Raw genomic sequence first — 21,489 nt, forward strand, 5'->3', positions numbered from 1 at the left:
TTAGGAAATGGCCTCTTTTAATGTATATGCTGATAATTAGTTTTCAAATGCTGGATTAAATGTTTTCTATATGTGATTCTGTTTTTACCTGTTTTTCTAAATTTGAGAATCACCAGTTTAATCACGTAACTATATGATGTGGCTGTGGCTCAGGAGGTAGAGTAGGTCCTCAACTAATTAGAAGGTTGATGGTTTAACCCTCTGCTGGTCCAGTCTGTATGCCAAATTATCCTTGCCAAGACACTAAACCCTGAGTAACTTCCAGTGCATTCACTGGGGTGTCAATGTGAGATACAAAGTGCTAAGGTGAAGAAAAAAAGTGCTTGTATGAATGAATCAGGCTTAAAGCTCCGTATAAGAACCAGTTCACCAATCACGAAAAGGTCTAAGAATTCATTTCTGAGTTTTCCAAGATGAAAACACAGCAGAACACAGAGGGCAGTAAATGCATCTTTTTTTCCAAACTGATTTTATTTTGCACAATCAATTTTTATTTTATTTTGTACAATCAATCTCAGACTTTTTTTTTTAACTTTACAAAGTTAAAAAAAAAAAACAGAATCTGTTTCAAAAAAATAAACTGTTGATTTTTAATATTTAGTTTAAATATTTTTGCATAAAGGAATACACAATAAAATGAGAACTCCAGTACAGTCTAGCTTTCTACTGATCTATTATACCATGTACCACACTTGTTCCTTCACACGTTTCATAATACTATTATTAACACATGGAGACATATATATATGTATGAGTGGGACACATGAGGAGACACATGTCATGCTGTGTTTAGACAACGACCTGTAGAATTTCGACAGTGTTTGTGAGTTTGTGTTGGGGACAGTCTGACTTATTACGGCCTCCTTTCTCTGCTGCGCTCATTTTGTCGCCGTGTTCGGGCTGGCCGCTCTGTTGGTGGCCAAATTCAAAGCTGATCCTGAGCTCTCCCACGTGACAGCGAGGGAGAACGTCTGGGATCCAGTCAATCACAAACGGGCAGGCCTCCTGATCTCCTGCTCCTGCTCCAGAAACAGCAGCGTAAAGACGGCTGTGCAGGCTGACTTCAGGTGTTAAAGAAGAAAAACTAAAGAAAGAAATAAAAGTCACTCACCGACTTTGAGGAAGGTGCGGAGCTCCATTGGTCGTATCGCCTGCGGCCGATCTGACTTGCATCCTTCCAGTGATTCCAACTCAGGCGGAGGCTCGGGGCAGCGAAAATGTGAGTATGAACCGTCTGCGTTTTTCACAAAACTCTGAGTGACCTCCAGCGGCAGCTGTTGGACAAGACAAGAAGTTGTAAGAAGAGGTCTGGGGTCTGCCAAAAACACTAATGAAGACCTTTCATGAAAGAAATGCTGTGTGATGTTTTTTTTTATTTACAGATGCGAGCGTTTACCTCAGGATTGTCAAAGATGCGTTTGACCTGCATCAGATTCGTGATGTGCCAGGTGTACTTGGAGTAAGAGGTCTGAGGAAGCCCATCGTTTCTCACAAATGCTGACATTCACACAAATAAGACAGAGAGAGAGAGACGTATCACATAAGTACGAATTTTTGGGATGTTTAGCTGGAAGTACCCAGATTCACAGGAGACATTCACAGTTACTGCAAAGGGTTACAAGAGGAGTAACGAGGCGATGAAGGCAGAATTACTGCATTTCATTTTTTGAGTATTTTCTCTTTAATGATTTGTGAGATGATAAAAATGACCTCCGTAGGCTTGAAACTTAAAACAATTTGCGAGGTTTTTGTGTGGCAGTATTACGATGGTTCATGAGTCACTAGTTCAATATCTGCCATTGTGCTGTAATTTATAAGATTATCAAGTACTTTCTGGGTGATGAACCAGAACGTCGCTGACATAGTTTGCATCACAATTCACAGGTTACTGCCTGTAAAATGATAATTATGATCTTAAGCACAATTTGGGCAAACACCAGTTACATGATAATTGTGTGCACCTAAATTCTGACATCACTCTGTTCTGAAGTAGCGAATCTTGTGACCTGTGAACAAACGGACACCTCAACATGGGATTAGCTCATTGGTTCTTCTCCAGGATGAGCTACACAAAGCTAGACTCGCATCACCTGGATGCTCAGCTGTGTGGTTCTGATTTCAGAGCTCTGTCTTACTTAAAGCCTAATATGTTCCCACCTGTTGTGAAGTTAGGCAGTCTCCTCTTCTTGGACCCGAGCGACAGACGCTGCTGCAGAGCATTGAAGAACTCCTGAGGAATGTGGTAGACCAGAGGCTCCGGCTTCCCTGATGGGGGGGGGGAAAAAGAAACCATTTTTTGATGTGTGCAGTGAGAAATTTAAAGCCTGTCATGTTGCAGAAAGATGTACTGTGATCAAGTTCCATACCATAACACCACATCACCCCAGTAGATCACTTAGCTCCCAGACTGCAAGCTTACATGTGGTTCGTACAATATTTAAAAGTAGAATGGGAGCCCTTCCCCCATTCTACTTCTTCTCTCTGTTAAAAGGAAGTTCTTCTTCCCTACTGTCGCCAAATGCTTGCTCATTAGGGAGTCGTCCGATTGTTGGGGTTTTCTCTCTCTCTCTTACTGTAGGGTCTTTACCCAAAGTGCCTTTAATTGACTGTTGTTGTGACTTGGCGCTATATAAATAAAAGTGAATTAAACTGTCAATGTAAACACAGTCGATGCAGAGAGTTTATATGTTTTCACTGAAGAAATTAAATAAAAAATAATTAAATCATTAAATTTTGTTTTACAGCTCTGCAATAAGCAATTAGAACCTGATATTTTCATCAAAAGTAGAATAATATTTGTGTTTTGTTACTACAAACTACTGTTTGCTTCCCATCAGGTTCCCATCAATTTAAAATGTGTTAACAGCGTGTTTGCGCTGCCCCCTGGTGGTTAAATACAGCAAGTACAGCATATTTAACAATTAAACGAGTGAACTTTTCCAAATAAAGGTTCTTTGCATCATTAATTTTTAATAATCTGTTATGTTGTTCATGTTGATAACTTGGAAATACATTTTTGCAAGTTGCTGTAATTTGCTACTTACTGATTTATGGTTTCGCTGGATGTAAAGTAACTAAAACAGATATAAATTATGACCAAAAATGTGACAGCTGCAACAGAAGAGCAACATGGAAGACTCAGCGCAATTATTGGTCAAAAAAGTGAAAGGAGGGTGAAAGTGTTTATTAAGTGTTGGTTAAAGTTTCATATAATGAGATAATATCTCTGTATCTGACCTGTATCTCATTGTACATCTGCATACTGACAATAAAGGCATTCTATTAAATAAGCAAACGAATAAGAAGTCTGTGTGAGCCAAAAACTCAGGCTTCAGTCTCCTCCAAACGCCATGTTTCCAGAACTTTTTTTCTACTCGTGGCTCGGTATGATGTCAAACAAGAGGATATTTTCTATGTAAAAGTCTCCATTGAACCACCGGAGACAGGTGACACTACTCTCAAAGACGCAAGATTTCATGGCCTTATTTGTTGAAAATACTTTCGTTTTAGTGCTTGAACCATTAACGCGTTGTTTCAACTTTACCGTCACACTGGTAGTGCATGGCCAGGTGGATCCTCTCTGTGACACTCGCCAGCCACTGATGGAAGCCCATCGTCACCGTATGCTCATCCACGGCCTGAGTGCTCCCTGAGACATACAAATATTTAGTCTTCAAATCAGATTAAAAAAGAATCCAGGCATTTTCCTGAACTAAATGTTAGAATATGCTACAACTGTTATAATATCTTCTGTGTTCTTTTTGAACAGTGGATCACGGTAAGTGCTGCAAGATTAAATGAAATGACAACCACAGAGAGAGACGTCTGAGGAGATGTAAGGTTCTTTAACAGACACACAAAAGAGAGGGGGAAAGGCAGAGACCCAGTGGTGAGACAAGGCAAGGAGGTAGCACCTGGAGCCTTCGGCCCGCCAGCACCAGGGGCTCTCCTGTGACCAGCTTTCCTTGGGCAAGAGGCCGACACTCCTTCCTTCCCCACCCCAGAGAGAGAAGCCACTGAGGCAGCAGGAAATGACAGAGAAAGATAAGACAGGAAGAGAAGTGAGGACAACAGCAGATTTAGAGCAACATTGATGAGCACAATGCTTTGTGCTCAGTCTTTCAGAAAGAATTACGATCAAACCACCAGAGACGGATTCATCCAGGTGAAGCTTCTTGGCTCTGGGATGAGAGCCGACGGGTTCAGCCTGCTGCAGAGGTTTCTCACAGGGACTGATTGTTCTACCTGAAACTTTTTGCTGCAAGCCTGATAGAAAAAACACAATGAGAGGGACATGCTAAGGCATGTGATCAAGCATGAAGGAACAATTGGCTAAGCTGCATTTGTTGCCAAGAGTAAAGCCGTAAGTTCATCATTAAAAGGAGAAGCATTCTTTTCTCTAGGCTGTGGTGCTTTTTATACATCTAGATTGTTTTGGTGTTAGAAACCCAGTTTTGGAGATATCGTCTGTAGAGACGTCTGCTTTCTCTTGACTATGTTTGAGTTAAATGGCACTTGGGAAAAAAAAAAGCATGACAGAGTGGCACAAACATGCCATGTTCAAATGATGCCCAGTTTGAACGTCATCAGCTCATCTTCGCTGAGTCGCTGCCATGTGATTGGCTGATCAGATAGTTTGTGTTATAGAGAAGCTGAACAGGTGTACTTCTGAACAACTGAAATATATGGACATTTCTTCAGTACTACAAGTCAAGCCTTCTGGTTTCATTACATTCAAGAAAGGCAGACATACTAACAGCTCAGGGCAACTCACCCCAAAACAATCAGAATTGATTTAAAAAAAAAAAAAAAAGCACTACAGGTCAGAGAAAAAATGTGTAACTTTGATTTTCGCCAAGTCTCTTAGTAAATATCATGTGCATTTACATTCAATTGCTGTTTTTTTAACAGTATTCCTCTGCAGCCCTCCAAAAGGACAGGTTATTATCACTAATGTATGTATGTATGTTTTTGCTTGTTGAGAAGTTTCATAAATAAAGAGACTGGATTCAGTACTCTTGTCTGACAACACTTGAGTACTAATGTAATCCCAGTCTGCTGCCAGGTTCTTTCAAAACAGGTTGGAATCAGCTGGGTTGCCGTACCGCTGGAGGCGTAGTTGAGGAAAGCTGAAAACTCTGAGGCCAGCTTCTCGTCGCTTGCAAATGCACACACGCAGGCGAAGAAGTGAAGGCACGGCTGCAAAGTGAAAGAGCTGGGAGGCAGGTGAGAGCCGCCTGCTCCATCCACGCCAGCCTTATTTCTTCTCGTGTTAACCTGGCAGGCACAGTGAAAAACGCTTCTCTCGCTCTTCAAAGCCTCTGATGACGGCCCCCCTGCGCCTACAGTCAGATGCAGCAGCCCCAGTGGATGGTGTGAGTCCGTGTGACACTTCACCACCAGCGTGTCTTTAGAAACGCGCTGCACCAGGGGCCCCGGAGACTCCGTGGCCAGCCGCCACAGCTCTTCTTTGACTTGATCTGAGGCCTTCAAACCCTCCAGGACTGAACTTTTGAACGTCAGCGGGGTGGCACGGCTGCGACACTCTATGGCTTGCTTGATGTGGATACAGAGGCTCTCGGAGGACTGTTTGGCTACAGGTGACTCGCCCTGATTCGATCTTTGACCCTGTTTGCAGGAAGGCAAAAAGCAGCGGCCCAGGTTGATGCGGGTGAGCAGGGTGGGCCCGTCCCCAGTGGCGATCGCAGTATCCGTGGGAACGAGTTCCACAAAGCCACACTGTGTGGCTGTGACTCCTCTTCCCCTGTGACATACCGAGAACACCTGCACACATCCGCCTGAGCCACTGCCCAGGACCCCTTGTCCCTCCTGCTCTTTCCCACCTCTCACCTCACTGTCGATTATAACTTTAACCACCTCCACAGCACATTTCCTGCTGCTTCTGCCCGTGGATGAAGCATTCCGGAGGGACACCCCACAGGCCTTGTTCTTGCAGCTGAGCCCACGGGTGCCGTTGTAGACCCCACACTGAGGACACTTGCGAATACCCCGCAGGGTGGCCCTTCCCAGGTTGGAGAGGAAGGCAGGAGTTGCGGCTGAGGACTTTCTGCTGTCTCTCTGTTTTGCTGCCAGGTTGGCCTGACTGGTTAGAGTCTGTGGAGTGGGGGTTGACAGGACGCTTGAAAAGGAGCAAACTTCAGTTTCCATTGTTTTTAGGAGGACATGAAGGGATTCAAGCCTTTAAAAAATAAAAAAAAGAGGGAAAATAAAATATACATGTGCATTAAGAATAAAGGGAGCTGTGACTAAATGGTACCAGTAAAACAGTCTATTTTTGATTTATAATAGTATGAAACTTTAATTGAAATAACACTCAGCATTATTCATTCTACTATCGTTTCAGTGCTTTTTTAAAGTGCTTTATCATATTTCTTTTTAACCGCTACAGCACCTGTCTATAAACAAACCTCCTATCTTACATATGGTCTTTACGTGTGTCAATGTCCAAACTACCTATAATCTGCCTCTTTTGGTCAAATCCAGCTCAACTCAAACCTCCAAAACCGTCTCGACCGTCGCCATTGCTCCTTACATCCCGACACCCGCATTGCGCCTGTAACGACACTCCCCATTGGCCGGAGACGATCACGTGGTGTAGAAAGGCGGGGACAGAGCGGTTGACTGGAGCTCAGGGCTCTGGGAGGGGACGGCCTCTATAAGGAGCATTGGCTCATGGGGGCTGTAGTTATTTTGAACTGTCGGGTGGACGTCTGTGACGCTTGTGTTGACGAGGCTTTTTAAGTTGTTTTCTTAATCATGCTGTTTTCACATGAAATTGAAGGGCGCCAAATATTTATTAAAGTCCACTTAAAAATATATATCAAGTGTATGTTTTATTTTGTTGTATAGCTTTTTTAAATTTTTATATATATATATATATATATATATATATATATATATATATATATATATATATATATATATATATATATATATATATATATATATATATATATATATATATATATATATATATAAGCACATAGAGTTGGCGTGTATGATAAAATGTCAAAATGTCAGAAGGTTTGGGTTTTTGGGGGGTTTGTTGTTTTTTTTAATTGGTCTGACAAAAAAGCCAAGGGAGTTTCCCATGTGGCTTGCAGTTAGTGGGGTTTGGTAAATTGGGGATTCAAAATTGCCCATAGGGATGAGTGCAAATGTACACTGATCAGGCATTACATTATGACCACTGACAGGTGAGATGAATAACACCGATTATGTATTCATTCATTATTAGAGAGCAAGTGAACTTTTTGTCCTCAAATTTTTATGGGGCTAGAAGCAGAAAAAAATGGGTGTCAGGATCTGAGCGAGTTTGACAAGGGCCAAATTGTGATGACTGTAGACGACTGGGTTAGAACGTCTTCAAAACTGCAGCTCTCATGGGGTATTCCCGGTCTGCAGTGGTCAGTATGTATCAAAAGGGCTCCAAGGAACAGTTAATAGCGACAGGGTCATTGGCAAACAAAGCTCACTGATACACGTGTTGTGTATCTATATAAGATCCCATAGTTGACAGTGCATGACACAACACAAAAGAAGACATGAAATCTGAAGAATTGTCTGTAAACCTCTGAGACAAGACTGTATCATGGCACAGATCTGGGGAATGGTACGGAAACATTTCTGAAGTGACTGTTTAGTAAAAGGCACATCATAGTTCAGCTGGAGTTCAACAAGATACCTGAAGGGCTCTCAGATGAGAAACAAAATTCTCCAGTCTGATGAAACACAGATTGCACTCTTTGGCCTGAATGCCAAGCATCATGTCTGGAGTGAACCAGGCACCACTCATCACCTGGTCAATTCCATCCCTACAGTGAAGGTTCATCTTCTAACAGAACGACCTTAATCACACAGTCAAGATAACAAAGGTGTGGATTCCTGATCACTGTGAATGAACTTGAGTGAACCAACTAGAGCCCAAACCTGAACCTGATTTAACATCTCTGGAGAGATCTGAAGATGGCTCAACATCCAACCTGATGGAGCTCAAAATGTTCTGCAAAAAAGACTGAGAGAAACTGCCCAAAAACAGGTGTGCCAAACTTGTAGCATCATCCTTTAATAGACTTGTTAGGCTGCTTGTTTTTTGTTTTATTTAATTTTGGCAATTTTTAATAAATTTGAAAGAATTTCAAGCAAACATGTTTCACTTTGCCATTGTAAGGTATAATGTGTAGAACGTGGCAAAAAATAATTTGATCCATTTTGGAATAAATATGTAACATGACAATATGTGGAACAAGTGAAGCGCTGCGAATACCTTTTGGATGGATTGTATTGGACTGAGATCTGGTGACTGTGAAAGCTGTGTGAATACAGTGAACTCATTGTTACATTAGAGAAACCAGTTTGAGATTATTTGAGCTTGACATGGTGCATCATCCTGCTTGAAGCTACCATCAGAAGATAGACATACATTGCGATGTTGAAGCGATGGACATGATCAGCAAAAATACTAGTGAGACAGTTTTGGCGAGCCTGTGTAAATTATAACCTCAGTTTTCTATTGTTAGCTGACAAGAGTGGCACATGATGTGGTTCTCTGCTGCTGTAATCCATATACTTCAATACTCTGTTGCAAATTCAGATGTTCTTCTGCAAACCTTGATTGTAACATGGGGTTATTCGAGTTGTTGTTGCCCTCCTGTCAGCTCAGAGCAGTCTGACCATTCTCTTCTGACCTCTGTCATCGACACTATAGAGAACTGCCACTCCCTGGGTACCAGATTCCTTCTCAGACCCTTCTCTGTAAACCCTAGCAGTGGTTGTGTGAGAAAATCCCCAGTAGATTAGCAGTTTCTGATATTCTCAGATCCACCCATCTTCCACAATAAGACCATTTTCAAAAACACTTAAAATCACCATTTTCCCCTCATTGAGGCTTAGTTTGATTTTGAGCAGGTTGTCCTGACCACATCTGCATGCCTAAATGCACTGGATTGCTGACATTTCATTGGGTTTGTTAGATATTTGCATTAACAAGCAGAATTAAGAAAGGGGCTTGTGAGTGTATGCCCCCTATTTGTACCACTCTAGTGACATCTTAAAACTGATCTGCCTCTCCTGCAGCAAGTTGTAACAAGGCTACAAATGATTTTCTCCATTTTAGGCTCCACCTGCTGTATAACATAGATGCAAACAACATAAATGTGATCTGCTTTAAGTATCAGCACTTTAATTGGACAACGAACCAAAAAGATTTAATTAAAAATCACAAAGCATGTTACTGGAGCTTTAACAGAACTTGCTTTGGGTTGCAATCATTCTTAGGCACTGCCTACTCTGATGATTTTTGGTTTAATGAAAGGTAGGTCACTGATAAGGCAACACAGCAGGGTTTTTTTTTTTTCACGATTATGTTTAAATGACTGTGGCCGCAGTAAACAAAATCTAATCCTTATGAAGTTGCTTCTGTACCTAAAAACAAACTGTCAGGTAGGAGGAAACAAAATAACTTAAGAACTAGAAGTTTAAAAGCTTTTCCAGCGTGTCCACCAAGCACCTGAAAGATTGAAATGCTGCACCGCCTCTCCAACACCTCCTAGTCAATGCTGCTACTCATTTTTGGAATCCACTTCCCCAACCAGGAGACAAGCACACTTCCTTAGTCATCATGTTGTCTTTATACAGATTCAGTACAGTTGAACAGACTGTTTTGTTATTTACATAAAACAGACTTCCAAATGAAATCACAAATAAACTGGAATGCAAAACAAAACAAACAAAAAAAACCCTCTAATGTTTCAAATTTTGTGACAACTTAAGTATTTGTGCAATATTTGTCTGCCTATAAGTAAGATAAGAGTGGCAGTAATCCCTGCATTTTATTTGAGATCATCTAATTTAAAAAATAAAAGTTGACAGTTGACAGCCACTTCATGTTTTAGAAAGAAAACAGAAGATTTTGCGCATCACATGATTAGATGGTGTCACTTCAACATTTCTTTATAAGACAGAGTCCTGAAATGAAACACAAAAAGGCAAAGGCTCTTTTTACAATAACAGCATTTTAAATTTGCTCAACAAAAAAAAAAAAAAAAAAAAAAAAAAAAAAAAAAAAGAAATGACAGTTCATCTATTAGATTTGTAGCAAAAAAGGGGAAAAAAGAAAAGATGGCATAGTCCTTTCGGTTTCAGGGGAAGATGACCGGGGTATCGTCTTGTGTGTAAAAGCATCAGTTCATGCACACACATAAGCACACACACACACACACACATTTCTTAATCCGCAGATGGGATTCTCTGCCCAGTCCTGTCCGGGATAAAAAGTGAAGTAGCGCTCAAATTTACTTTGATTTTTTTGTTGTTGTTTTTTTGTTTGCATTCGCATCCTTCCCTCAACCTGCCGGCTCCTTCTACTCAGTGATATCCTACATTTCACAGAATGACTTGACAACACCCTGAGAACTCGCTCGGACTTGTGTTTTACTTTAGCAACCGGCTGACAGACGGACAGTGACATCGAGCTCCAACTGAGAGAAAATTAAAAAAAAACCCAAAAACAAAACCCCATACCCTTATTCAAGACACATCTTGTAGCTTCTGTTGCAATTATGCCAACTATTGAGTTCGTCACCTCTTTCGCCCTGGACGATCGTTGAATATTGGTATAAAATCCTGCCCTTGCTCTTTGGCTCTTGGGGGCTGAAAACAAACATTAAAGCAGCTGTTTGAATAGAAATCTAATTCAAGGAACAGGTTCCTTTTAAACTAAACTGTGGCTGAGCTCAAAATATCGTAGGAGAATTTACATTTGGCCAGTAGTACACCAAACAATAAAATGGGCCCAGTAATGCAAGGTGCATTAGCGATAGCTTTAACTGTGTTAAAGTGTGACTAATTATCTTTACACTTGCACATTTGGGCGGTGGGTGAAGTTTGGGGCTGGTATGGTTGATAAAATGGCGTACCAGCTTCACTAACAAAGTAATTTGGTGAGGTGACAGACAGAGCACTTCTACTGCACTCCTTCCCCAGCAGAGTATCATCCTTGTGGCCTCAGAGGCTTAGAGGGAGACGGACGTTGTGATCAGTGAGTGTGGTAGCCAGCAGTACCCATGCCGGCCTGGTTGGTTAGCACCGTCCCATTGACTCCCTGCCCAGCCTCCACCATGCCTCCATTGCTCATGGCACCCACACCTGTCCATCCAGCACCAGCATGTAAATGACTGCAACAGTACACAAAAACAGAACAATCAGAAAAAATGCAAAACACTGGCAACTGCTTGTGCTACCCCTCAGCCTCCTAGCAGAAACACTTATGATATCAACTTCAAAATCCTATGATGCCTTGTTCTCAAGTTCTTGTATTCACGAGATTTTCAGAAAACTTATTTTGACCTTGAGGTCAAGGTCACTGAGGTTCTAAGTCATTCAACATTTTTAGTAGATGCATCTATTCCGTATCAATTCCAAAAGCCTAGGTGACTGCCTTCTTGAGTTATCGCATTCCCAAACTTAAGTGTCCAAGTCGCCTGCCCACCCAGCAGGGTGACGACAATAGCAAATCAACCTTTTATGGCAAAGAGGTAAAAACAAATGCAGCCAAGTAAGACATGAACCAGAGTAAAGATGCACTGATCAGATATCAGCCAATCCTCACATCACTAGTTTGGGTATTGGTGACAACGGGAAAATCTATTCTAATAGTAGACCACTAGATCCAAGCAGGAAATAAGGTAGCAAATTATATGTTGATCCTGCTGCTGTCTTACACATTTAAAATTAATTAATTAATTAATACTGACAGCTGTCAGTGCTACCCCTAAGCCTAGTAAATGCAACTGCAGCATAAATTTTTGGGGTAAAGCACAGACTACAGCTTATTTTTGGTGCATTTACTAGCTGCTGCTATCAGACTGGCACTCCATATCAGCAGAAAATAGCTTTAAAGCTTTACTCATTTCTACTTTCAATTAGAACTTCCTTTGCACATCATTTGAGCTGTTCAGATTCCATCAGATGCAGGAATTTCAATGTATGAATTCCTACATGGGTTATTAAAAGGAATACAAGTTATTCTTATGCCAGCCTTTTTCAATACTTTAACAGTATCCGAATTGAATTAAACGTGGACTTGTGCTGCTCTGCATGTAGCCAAGAAAAACAAAGACAGACTAAAGTCAGACGACAATACCCCATCAGCCTTTTATGAGTGAGGGACTACACTAATACACAGTATAAAATATGGATGTAGCTTCCAGGTCAGAAGAGTGAATGAGCCTTAAAGTTGCATTCTTTATAGCAGGAGATGCTGCTGCAGCAAAAACACTTGTGGTCGTAATAAAGCCTAAAAAGGGAAAACAGCACCTGTCCAGACCTCTGTAAGTACTTTCCTGATGGGTTTGTGGACTCAGTCACTTATTTTGGGTCATGCAGAATAAAACCCTAAGTCAATTTTGGTAATTCTAAGTTTCAGAAAGGTCAATTACCCAGTGTGCATGTTAACTAGCTAACAACTTGTGAAGCTACACTGATTGTGTAACAATGTCCATCCCTTGTTTGTCACTTTTGATTTAAAATACCAAGATGGCAACGACAGAACTGCTCAGCAGTTGGAGCCTGAGGCTTCATAACAGGACGTCACAAACCAGTGGGTGGCAACATCCATATTTCTCACTGTCTTTAACTTTATTTCTGTCTTAAGCAGTCTACTGTTACCTAGGCTTCAATGATGCACTGTGAGTTGTAAAGGCTGGCAGAAATTGTAAAGCATCAAGACAACATGAAACATGTTTAATTCACTGTAATGTAAACAACAGCACCGGCCACAGAAAAGAAACAAGGAACAACCTGCTCACTTCTTTTGACTGTAATCATTTTTGGTACTTACTTGTAGCCCTGCTGATCCCAGGTCTGTCCATAGACGCCGTAGCTCGGCACCTGCCACCCATTGGGCACATACTGGCCAATCTGCTGTGTGTTACTGTACCACTGGCCCCACTGACTGTAGGGCTGCGCTGCGAAGCTCACTGTGTTCTGCTGACATGCAGAGTTATATTTTAGGAGGCAGACTATCACATTGCATCAAAATCACTCACAAGTACAGTCAGTCTCTCATTTGAATGAGTGGGTGTCATTGTAGTTTATCTGTAATACATTCAAAATAAAATCTTTAACAAAAAAAAAAAAAGTTCATACCTGTGCCATCTGTACCTGCTGTATTGGACCCTGGACCATGTCTGTTGTTTCTTTACCCCAGTAACACTTCACAACATAGCCCTCTATGGAAGTGCCATTGACAGAAACAATAGCATGAGCTGCGGCCTCGTGGGAGTTGAACCTGCACACACAAAAAAAAGCGCAGGCATTAGATTGGATAATATTAAGACACCATAAACTTAGATGTGTTTGACAATTTAGACTTAGCAAGCATAACAACTTGCCTCACAAATGAATAGCCTTTCTCCGGGAAAACTCTGATTTCCATTATTTGCCCAAAAGGCGAGAAGGTCTGTCTCATAATTTGTTCTATGAACAGGAAAAACAGTTTTAATGTTGAATGTGTGGGCAGTGCTTGGAGCCCTGCAGCATAAAGGCAAACTGTGACTCACCTGTGAGTCCTGTTGTCACTCCTCCGCAGTAGACTGTGCAGTTGCTGGGGCTTGACTGGTTCACCACCTCATCAAAAGATAGCTGCTTGGTATTGGTTGCTAAAATGAGAAAAAGAAAGACAAGGTTTCTTTTTTAATTAGTTTGGTTATCAAAATGTTTTCTTGGCACATATTTGCTTTGGGCTAGTTTCTTTTTAATTGCATTTATATTCATTTTGAAACAGAACAAACAGAACACAAACCTGCTCCAACTTTTTTTATTAGCCAAACACAGAAGAAACAAATCTGAACATTTCGTAATTTTATATTCTCGGGTCCAGAAAGTCTTTTTTTACCTTTCAAATGGAAGCTTGTTCAGTGTTAAGCCAATAATATCCTTTAAAACAGCCATACTAGTGACTGTGGAAAAATATGCTTAGCAGCAACTTTAATTTAAAAAAAACAAAAAAACAAAACAAGATTCCTATTGAGCAGTACATAAGACCTGGATTGTCTTTGCACTGTTTGCACCAGAATACCCCTTCCCCAACCCTTGTTAAAAAATAGTAGTAGTAAATGGTTCAGTTTTTTTTTTTGTTTTGTTTTTTAATACGGATGGCATTTTAGTATCATGCAAATATTTATTGTTTCCCATATTTAGACAAGTCAAGTGTTGCTTTATCAATAAGCTATGGACAGTTTTACAAGAGCACTTCTACCTGCTGAATCCCTCTCATTTTGTCACACTGCTAGCTGCAGCACTGGCACACCCGCTATGAGTGCTCTTCTTGTAACCTTCTTGTGCATGACCGCACGGCTTCCCTGACTCCTATTTTCAGGTTGCATCTGCATGCAGGAACTCGTAAGGGATGGTCATACATTCAAGAAGTTATTAAACTATATTTACACACTGCCTATTATTATGTAATGAGCTACAACCAGAAGTAGGTGGTGGTAATAAAAGTACAAGCTTTTACCAACCATTAAAAACCAAAACAGAAGAACACCGGACGTGTGGTGCAGGGAAACTACACAATATCATACAAAACCACACACATGGTCTGTGTGGTCTGACACACACATGCACAACTGAACTCTTCAGCTGAAAACTGCTGGTTTGAAGCTGGAGACTGCACTGAAGCACTGAATCTCCATAAGAAACATGTTTCTGGTTAAAATAGAAACTGATGTCTGAGGTGGTGACACAGGTAAGTGCAAGCAGTGAGAAAGGGGCTTTAGGGAGCAATTTAAAAATAGCAGCTATATTGAAAAGCAGTCCAGAGATGCACAAGAGGATTTACTTCAAGAGAAAGAAGAAGGGAAAGAGACAAGAAAATCTCCCAAATCTTCATTCTCACTCACTTTCACTTGTAGTTTTTGGAGCAGGCTTCCTTGTAGCCCAGTTAGTCCTGATCTGCCTCCCTCCCAACCACTGTCCTCCCATCTGCTGAATGGCGTTCTCTGCATCCTGATTACACAAAGCAAGCACAGAAGAAAAAAACAAGACATTTGTAAACATTACCAAATACAACATGGAAATCCTGTCTCTGACTGAAAAATCAGAACCCGTTTCTGACTCCTCTAACACAGTCATAATTGGCACACTTACCCACTTGTTGAAGAAGGAGACAAAGCCATAGCCTTTAGATTTACCTGTGGCCATGTCTTTCACCACCCGACAGTCCCTGCAAACGAATGAAACTCTGTCAAAACAAGCAGCTTGAAAGACTCAGAACTATAGAGAATATATTTTAACTGAATATTACCAAATATTGAACGTGTAAAGCTAGCATTTGCAGCACATTAAATCATTTTCCTACAAGAGTCAGAGCCAACAAGTGTTCACCTGCCCTGATTCATATGGTTTCCAAAAATAAAAATGTATCAAGTGATGTTCCAGCACTAGAACTACTGAGGAATGGGCCTCACATTTTCAGCAATAAATTCCAGCCTATTTCCATAATGCTTTCCTCCTTATGAAAGCACCAGCAGATCTGGTTAGATTAGTGCGGGTTTACAACTATTAAGGTAGTGTTTGCTAATACCTACAATGGCCTTTATACCATATCTATTAATTCATTTCACAAACCAGTGGAAGTCAGGCTGACACAGAAGCGCTGGTTACTAGCACATTCTCGGTTGTGCTGTTTTCAGCTCACAAATTTCCAAAAACTAAATATCACAAGAACACACTTACGATATTTTTCCAAATGGAGCAAAAGCTGCTTTTATGTCATCTGTGGTGATTTCAGGACTTAGATCTCCAACAAAGACATGGAAATGACCTTTAAAAAAAAAACAAAAAAACACACACACACACACAAAAAAACCCCAAACATAACAGTAAAACACAAAATTCATTGATTTATTGACCAATGTTCCCTGTTTAAAAAGCTAAGACGACCCAAGAGAATACTGTGCGACCACATCACCAGTTTTACTTACTGCTTGTGTCTTTCTTTTGACTGGTTGGTGTAGTAGCCCAGTTGACCTTGACTTCCTGCAAGAGAGAAAGATGCAGAAAGCGAGGAAGAGGACAAAGGTGAGACATGTAGCGTGCTTGTGGAAGGAAGGAAGGTTGTTTTTCTGTGATTAGAGGCTTTTTCACACACCACTTTTACTTAGGCCACATTTTGTGATTGAGAACTCTTTTTTTTTTTAATAAATAAGATGATCTCTGTATGTCACATTTGGGTTCTTAAAGCACCAACATAAACTGATTTATCCATTGCTATTTAATTTTATACACCTTTGCAGTAATTAATACACAGTAAAAATACAGTGGCGTACACAGAGGGATATCAAGATTTCACCTTCATAATCAGGAACATTTCACTCTCAGTCTAGTAAAAATTTGGAGCAAAACTGTAGGAAGTAAGGTCCAAATAACAAGGGACTTACAAACAAGTGATTTTTACGAACTTGTTATACTCCTCAAATGGTCCTTCAATACCTGTTGAGGATAAAATATTTTCAACTGAATGTATTTTTCTTGGAAGTAGCTCTTATGTGGATTCTATGTGGAAATAAGTTTGCAAAAGAACACACAGCAGTAAAGATGTAGGGGGACAGAAGAGCATCAATTAAAGGAGATCAGAGAATGTTACATGTTGCATGATTACACAGCAGGGCCACGGTAAATTAATTCATACACAGATGGAAACTCACTTAAGGAACATCGGCATTTAAAAACAGGCACAGCATGGAGCATGAAGTGACAATAAAAAGCAGGACTGTGTTTATACCCACTCACAAACTGGATTTCACTTTCTATGTCAGACACTGTACTGTAACCTACAGAGCCCCTGAAATACCATATGGTGTCTTTCATGAAAAATTTAAAAACCCTCAAGTTTTAGTTATGTATTTATTTTATTTTAACTAAATGTATTTATTAGCCAGGAATTTCTGTACCTTGTATATACGAGACACATTTAATGTTATGGGACTTCAGGAGTTCTGTAATAATTCAATACAGCTGAAAAAAATAAAATAAAATAAAACACTGTATTTAAAGCTTCAGTGACCACATTTATGCAGAAGTCACAAAAAATAAATTTTCATCCTTTTTTCTTTAATCTAAGGTTAAAATTCTAACTCTTCCATTCTATACATGTGCCGTAACTATGGCATTCAACTAAATTGTTACTGGCCTTGAACCAGAATGACAACTTCACCGATCAGTGTGTTCAGACCAAACGTGAAGTAAAGATATATATATAAACACCGTGGAAGCTACAAAGATTTGTGTCAAACAAAGGCAAACACACTAGTTACAAAAATATCTAAACTCTGGCACAAACTTTGCCTTATGCTCCATCACCAAAGCATCAGTCATGGTTTTTCCGGATTACACTAATTAGCAGAAATGGGGGATAAGCCTAAAGTCACAATTTGAGTTAGCCAGAGCTGTAAGATCTGCCTTAACACAGAGACAAAAAAGGGCTTGAAGTAAGGTAAGAAAAGTGACACTACATCCTGGTGAGGTTTGAGATATGTTACTGTGAACTGCATCCATCTGACAGTGATACATTGGACACTTTATTCATGTGAGTCAGGTCAGGAAAACCTCTGCATCGTGTTTGGTCTGAACAAACAATGGTGATGATGTTTTTTGTTTTGTTTTTTTGTTTTTAGAAAAAAAAAACAAATGCTCAACAACATAACTGACACATCAGCTGTTGTCCAACTAAAATTTGATTGCTAGATTTTTTTAATTTTTCATTTATTTTCATTTTATCTGTAAAAAAAAAAAAAAAAATACATTTAAAAAATAAATACATTTTTTTTAAATTGATAAGCTAACTGGTAAAATTACTGAAAAAATATTAACAAAAAGGTCATATCTTTGATGTCTGTATCAACAAAATATCTAATTGAATATTATTTAACTTTTTGAGAATCTCTTAACAAAATGCTCTAAGACTGTTAATCTACCGCAGTGAAGAGAATATGCTATTACGTCATTTTTGCATCTAATTTCTTTGGTTTGCATGATTTGCAGTCACTTCTTGATGTGCAGCAACAGATTTGAGTTAATTCCACACAACCAACAGAGCAGCAAACACACAAAACCAAAAGCCCACACTTTTGAGAATCAAGACTACATATTTTTAGGATTCATAAAGTTCACAACAGTAAGATTACACAGATCAGTGCTTAGTGTTCTCACCCTGGTCATTTCAGACTGTGCACAGATGAATGGTTTGCACAGGGGAATTAAACAAATTAAGTGAAGTGGAGCAGGAACAGGGCAGTGTGATAAGGCTTAACAAGATACAAGTTTCTCCAGACGCTTCATTTCAAATTGTGCCCACCCAGCCTTGACCTAGTTGACTCACCCAGGAGATACGATAGCTTACCTTACCCAGAATTTTCCGACCATTCATGGCTGCGATTGTGGCAGTGGCATGTCTATGCTCATAAAACTCCACAAAGCAGTACGGATCGTGACCTGCTGTCTGGATTGGAGAGGAAACACATAAGTTATGTTACTGTGAGCAATATGAAAGCTTGTATAATTATGGTGTCGTCATTGTTAAGCATTAAATTGGGAAGATGCTACACCAATGCAAAATGGACAAAAAAAAAAAAGGATGAACATTACAAGAGTCAAGCAAGTAGCTAAACCAGGTGGCAAGGGCTGAAAGGGAAAAAAAATGAGAAGAAAAAGAGTTACAGAAAATAGAAAAAACAAAAAACAAACTCACATCTACTATCATTTTGCAGCTTTTGCAGGGTCCGATTTGGCCAAACAACTCCAAGATGAGTGCCTCGGTCACATCCCGGGACAGATTTCCCACATACCTAGATGCACAAAAACAAACAACAGACGAGAGACAGTCAGTGCTGGTTAAGTTTTTCAAATTAGCCACCTATGGCTGGTGCAGATGATCTAACAGGGCAACAGGGTTTCCCTTCTCAAAAGGTTTACCATAGTTAAAATATTAGCCCAGAGAAACAGCTTTCCTAATCCATTTTTATCCTAACTCCAGAAAATGTTTGAAGCATCACGTCAGGACACTGTAAGAAGTTGTTTTTTCCCCCATTTTTAGCACATTCATATCAGTCTCACCCTCATTACTGGAAATACTTTGTTTGGTTTTAGACAAGGGAGGTTTCTGGGTAGGCTGTGCAGGAGGCCAGACACATCATAACAACTTGATAGATGTGAATTCGCTGGACCATTACATGTGTAATTCTTAGACCAGAACAACTCAGCAAATCACAACCACATACCATGCATTCATCCAGTCCAACTGTATAGGACATATGCATTATCGTATGCCCCCCCTTTGGGTAAGGTCTAGAAAATTTCAGACGGGTGGAAGTGATTGCTTTCTTGTAATTTCTTGGAAAAGATTAAAAAAAAAAACAAGGCGGTACACGTTTCCATAAGATGGCAAAGCAGCTGATGTGATCATGTTTCGATAAAATACAATCACTGATTATATTCTGTGTTGGGATAAATATTCAGATAAAATATTGCCACAAGCTAAAATGACAAGTAATTATTATGAAATTAAATTTCTCTACTATGAATGCATTCCAAATCAAATACACTTCAAAATACTGGTGTTTTATTGGTATGATATCTTGGATTAACTCTGTAGCCCAACAAGGTTCAATTTAAAGCTTTTTACACACTGGAAGATAGTTTAATCTCTAAAAATATATCATACTTAATGAGCTGATAGAAGGGTTTGAATTTTAAGAAAATGAATTTGAAATCTTAATCCACTTCTCGCTGTTTTTTAAAATACATTTTACTTAATTACTTAATTTTTTTTACTTAATGACTTATTTAAGATGACGATTTACAGATTAAACAATAAACTGAAAGAAAAAAAAAAAACAGAAAATAAACAAAACAATATCAGCACCAGACACCACTACTAGTCCACTTATAAGGCTCCATTAAATGCAAATCTGAACGCTATTTATGCTTAATGATTCTGTAATTGTAGCATTTAAATGTCAGCCAATGAGTAGGGAGAGGTTTAAATAAAGAAATATCAACCATGTCTTTTAAATAGCATGTTTTAAATAGAATTAATCTTCCCCAGGTAATAAAAATAACCCGTTTTTATAATCAAATCAACATTGGCTGACACCATGTTAACACTTATAGCAGCTGAAAGCATCAAACGCATATATATATGTACAGTTCCCTGGCCTGTACAATGGTGATTCTATCAGGGTGATGGCACGTCGAACTCCACTGAAAAGCCAGCTAGTTTAATGTACTTCTGCTTATTGCAACACTTAACTGCGCTATAGAGAAGTCTATGGTATATTTAGCGAGTCTCCCCCAAGTTACTACTTAAAGTGTCGTTCACGAAGCATACCAACAGTTATTTATTTTAGAAACAATTCAACTTTGACACCGTCTTATTCTCAGCCAGAAACGTGAACGGACACGTTAATTTGAGATTTTTCTGGAACTAGCTAGCAAGCTAGCATTAACCAATGTGTCGACTATACCAGAAATAGACCGCTACCATGTGTTTAGATGTTATAAACGCGTTGTTATGCTACGTTTAACAAAAGCTTACACAAGACATTCAACTATTATTATACAGAGGGGAGCCTCCAATGTGCCTGTCCTAAAGAAACAACCGCTTCGAGACTGGAGTCAGTCCTGGAAACTGCCGCTGAGCATTACGTGACGAACACAAGCGGTTAGCTAACGATAAAGACATGCACTTACAGGGTTTTGGGCTGGTCATCGTCCATTCTGTTTCAGTTCCTGGCCGAAAACAAGTCGCAACCCCGAGAGCAAATCCACGACTGTCGCGGGCAGCTGCCGGTGACACTGTCGAGTTATTTTACTGCGAACTGGTTTATCGCCGTTGTTAGCTCAAGAGTGAACAATGGGCAGCCGACAAAGATGGCGGAGCAATTGGAGGCCGACGCGAGACCCGCATGCGCAGTAGTTCAGCCTAAAGGCAACTTCTAGACAGGTTACAAAATAACCACAAGTGCAAATTAGATGACAAAATGCGCGCTTAATTATTACACGAAAACATGTAAAAGCACGTGTAAATGTTTTTCTCTTCCATAATATATACATTACAAGTAGATCTCTAAGCAATAAAATATGTAAACACCTGTGCGACTTTTAATAGCTTCATCAAATCCCGCTGTTTTTATATTCTCTTTTATGTAAAGTAACTACACTGCACTTTGGAAAACGTGTATCTGAGAATTTATATTTAAGCTGTTTTGGAATTCTCTTTTCTACATTTGAAAGGCAAATATTAAGACATGCAATATATTACACTTTACATTATGTATACACAGATGGATAAAGCTGATGAGCCATACTATAAACAAATGGGAAAGAGTTGTTTAAGCTAGGTTAAGAAAAGAGGTGACAATCAGTGAGCAGCAGTAGGGTATAGAGGGTGGCAGAGGTGCAGGACATGTG

General features: G+C 39.8%; 2 protein-coding genes across 7 annotated transcripts; both read right to left on the bottom strand.

The window, feature by feature from the left end:
• Positions 1-544: 544 nt before the first annotated feature.
• On the bottom strand, positions 545-6,665 carry c7h2orf42 (chromosome 7 C2orf42 homolog). 4 transcript variants are annotated; one of them, XM_039614187.1, is made up of 9 exons: positions 6,475-6,665; positions 5,106-6,199; positions 4,147-4,266; positions 3,915-4,016; positions 3,545-3,649; positions 2,158-2,265; positions 1,397-1,497; positions 1,112-1,274; positions 545-1,022 (listed from the first exon to the last, which is right to left on the bottom strand). In XM_039614187.1, the coding sequence occupies exons 2-9, from the start codon at positions 6,166-6,168 to the stop codon at positions 790-792; spliced, it is 1,995 nt and encodes a 664-aa protein (XP_039470121.1). In that variant the 5' UTR covers positions 6,169-6,199; positions 6,475-6,665; the 3' UTR covers positions 545-789. The 4 variants fall into 4 exon arrangements, with proteins under 4 accessions (XP_039470121.1, XP_031589857.1, XP_039470123.1 ...); XM_039614188.1 differs by having other exon boundaries at positions 546-1,019; positions 6,475-6,661; XM_031733997.2 differs by lacking the exon at positions 3,915-4,016 and having other exon boundaries at positions 6,475-6,663.
• Positions 6,666-9,631: 2,966 nt separating this feature from the next.
• LOC116315619 (nucleolysin TIA-1-like) lies at positions 9,632-20,976 on the bottom strand. Of its 3 annotated transcripts, none has more exons than XM_031733971.2 (12): positions 20,770-20,976; positions 18,770-18,866; positions 18,422-18,520; positions 16,005-16,059; positions 15,757-15,844; positions 15,169-15,244; positions 14,922-15,027; positions 13,581-13,679; positions 13,413-13,497; positions 13,168-13,309; positions 12,860-13,005; positions 9,632-11,195 (listed from the first exon to the last, which is right to left on the bottom strand). In XM_031733971.2, the coding sequence occupies exons 1-12, from the start codon at positions 20,793-20,795 to the stop codon at positions 11,057-11,059; spliced, it is 1,158 nt and encodes a 385-aa protein (XP_031589831.2). In that variant the 5' UTR covers positions 20,796-20,976; the 3' UTR covers positions 9,632-11,056. The 3 variants fall into 3 exon arrangements, with proteins under 3 accessions (XP_031589831.2, XP_031589824.2, XP_039470914.1); XM_031733964.2 differs by having other exon boundaries at positions 12,860-13,008; XM_039614980.1 differs by lacking the exon at positions 20,770-20,976 and adding an exon at positions 16,461-16,512 and having other exon boundaries at positions 12,860-13,008; positions 15,757-16,059; positions 18,770-18,786.
• Positions 20,977-21,489: the final 513 nt, after the last annotated feature.

The sequence above is a fragment of the Oreochromis aureus genome, linkage group 7 (genome assembly GCF_013358895.1).
Source record: "Oreochromis aureus strain Israel breed Guangdong linkage group 7, ZZ_aureus, whole genome shotgun sequence".
Taxonomy (NCBI): Eukaryota; Metazoa; Chordata; class Actinopteri; order Cichliformes; family Cichlidae; genus Oreochromis; species Oreochromis aureus.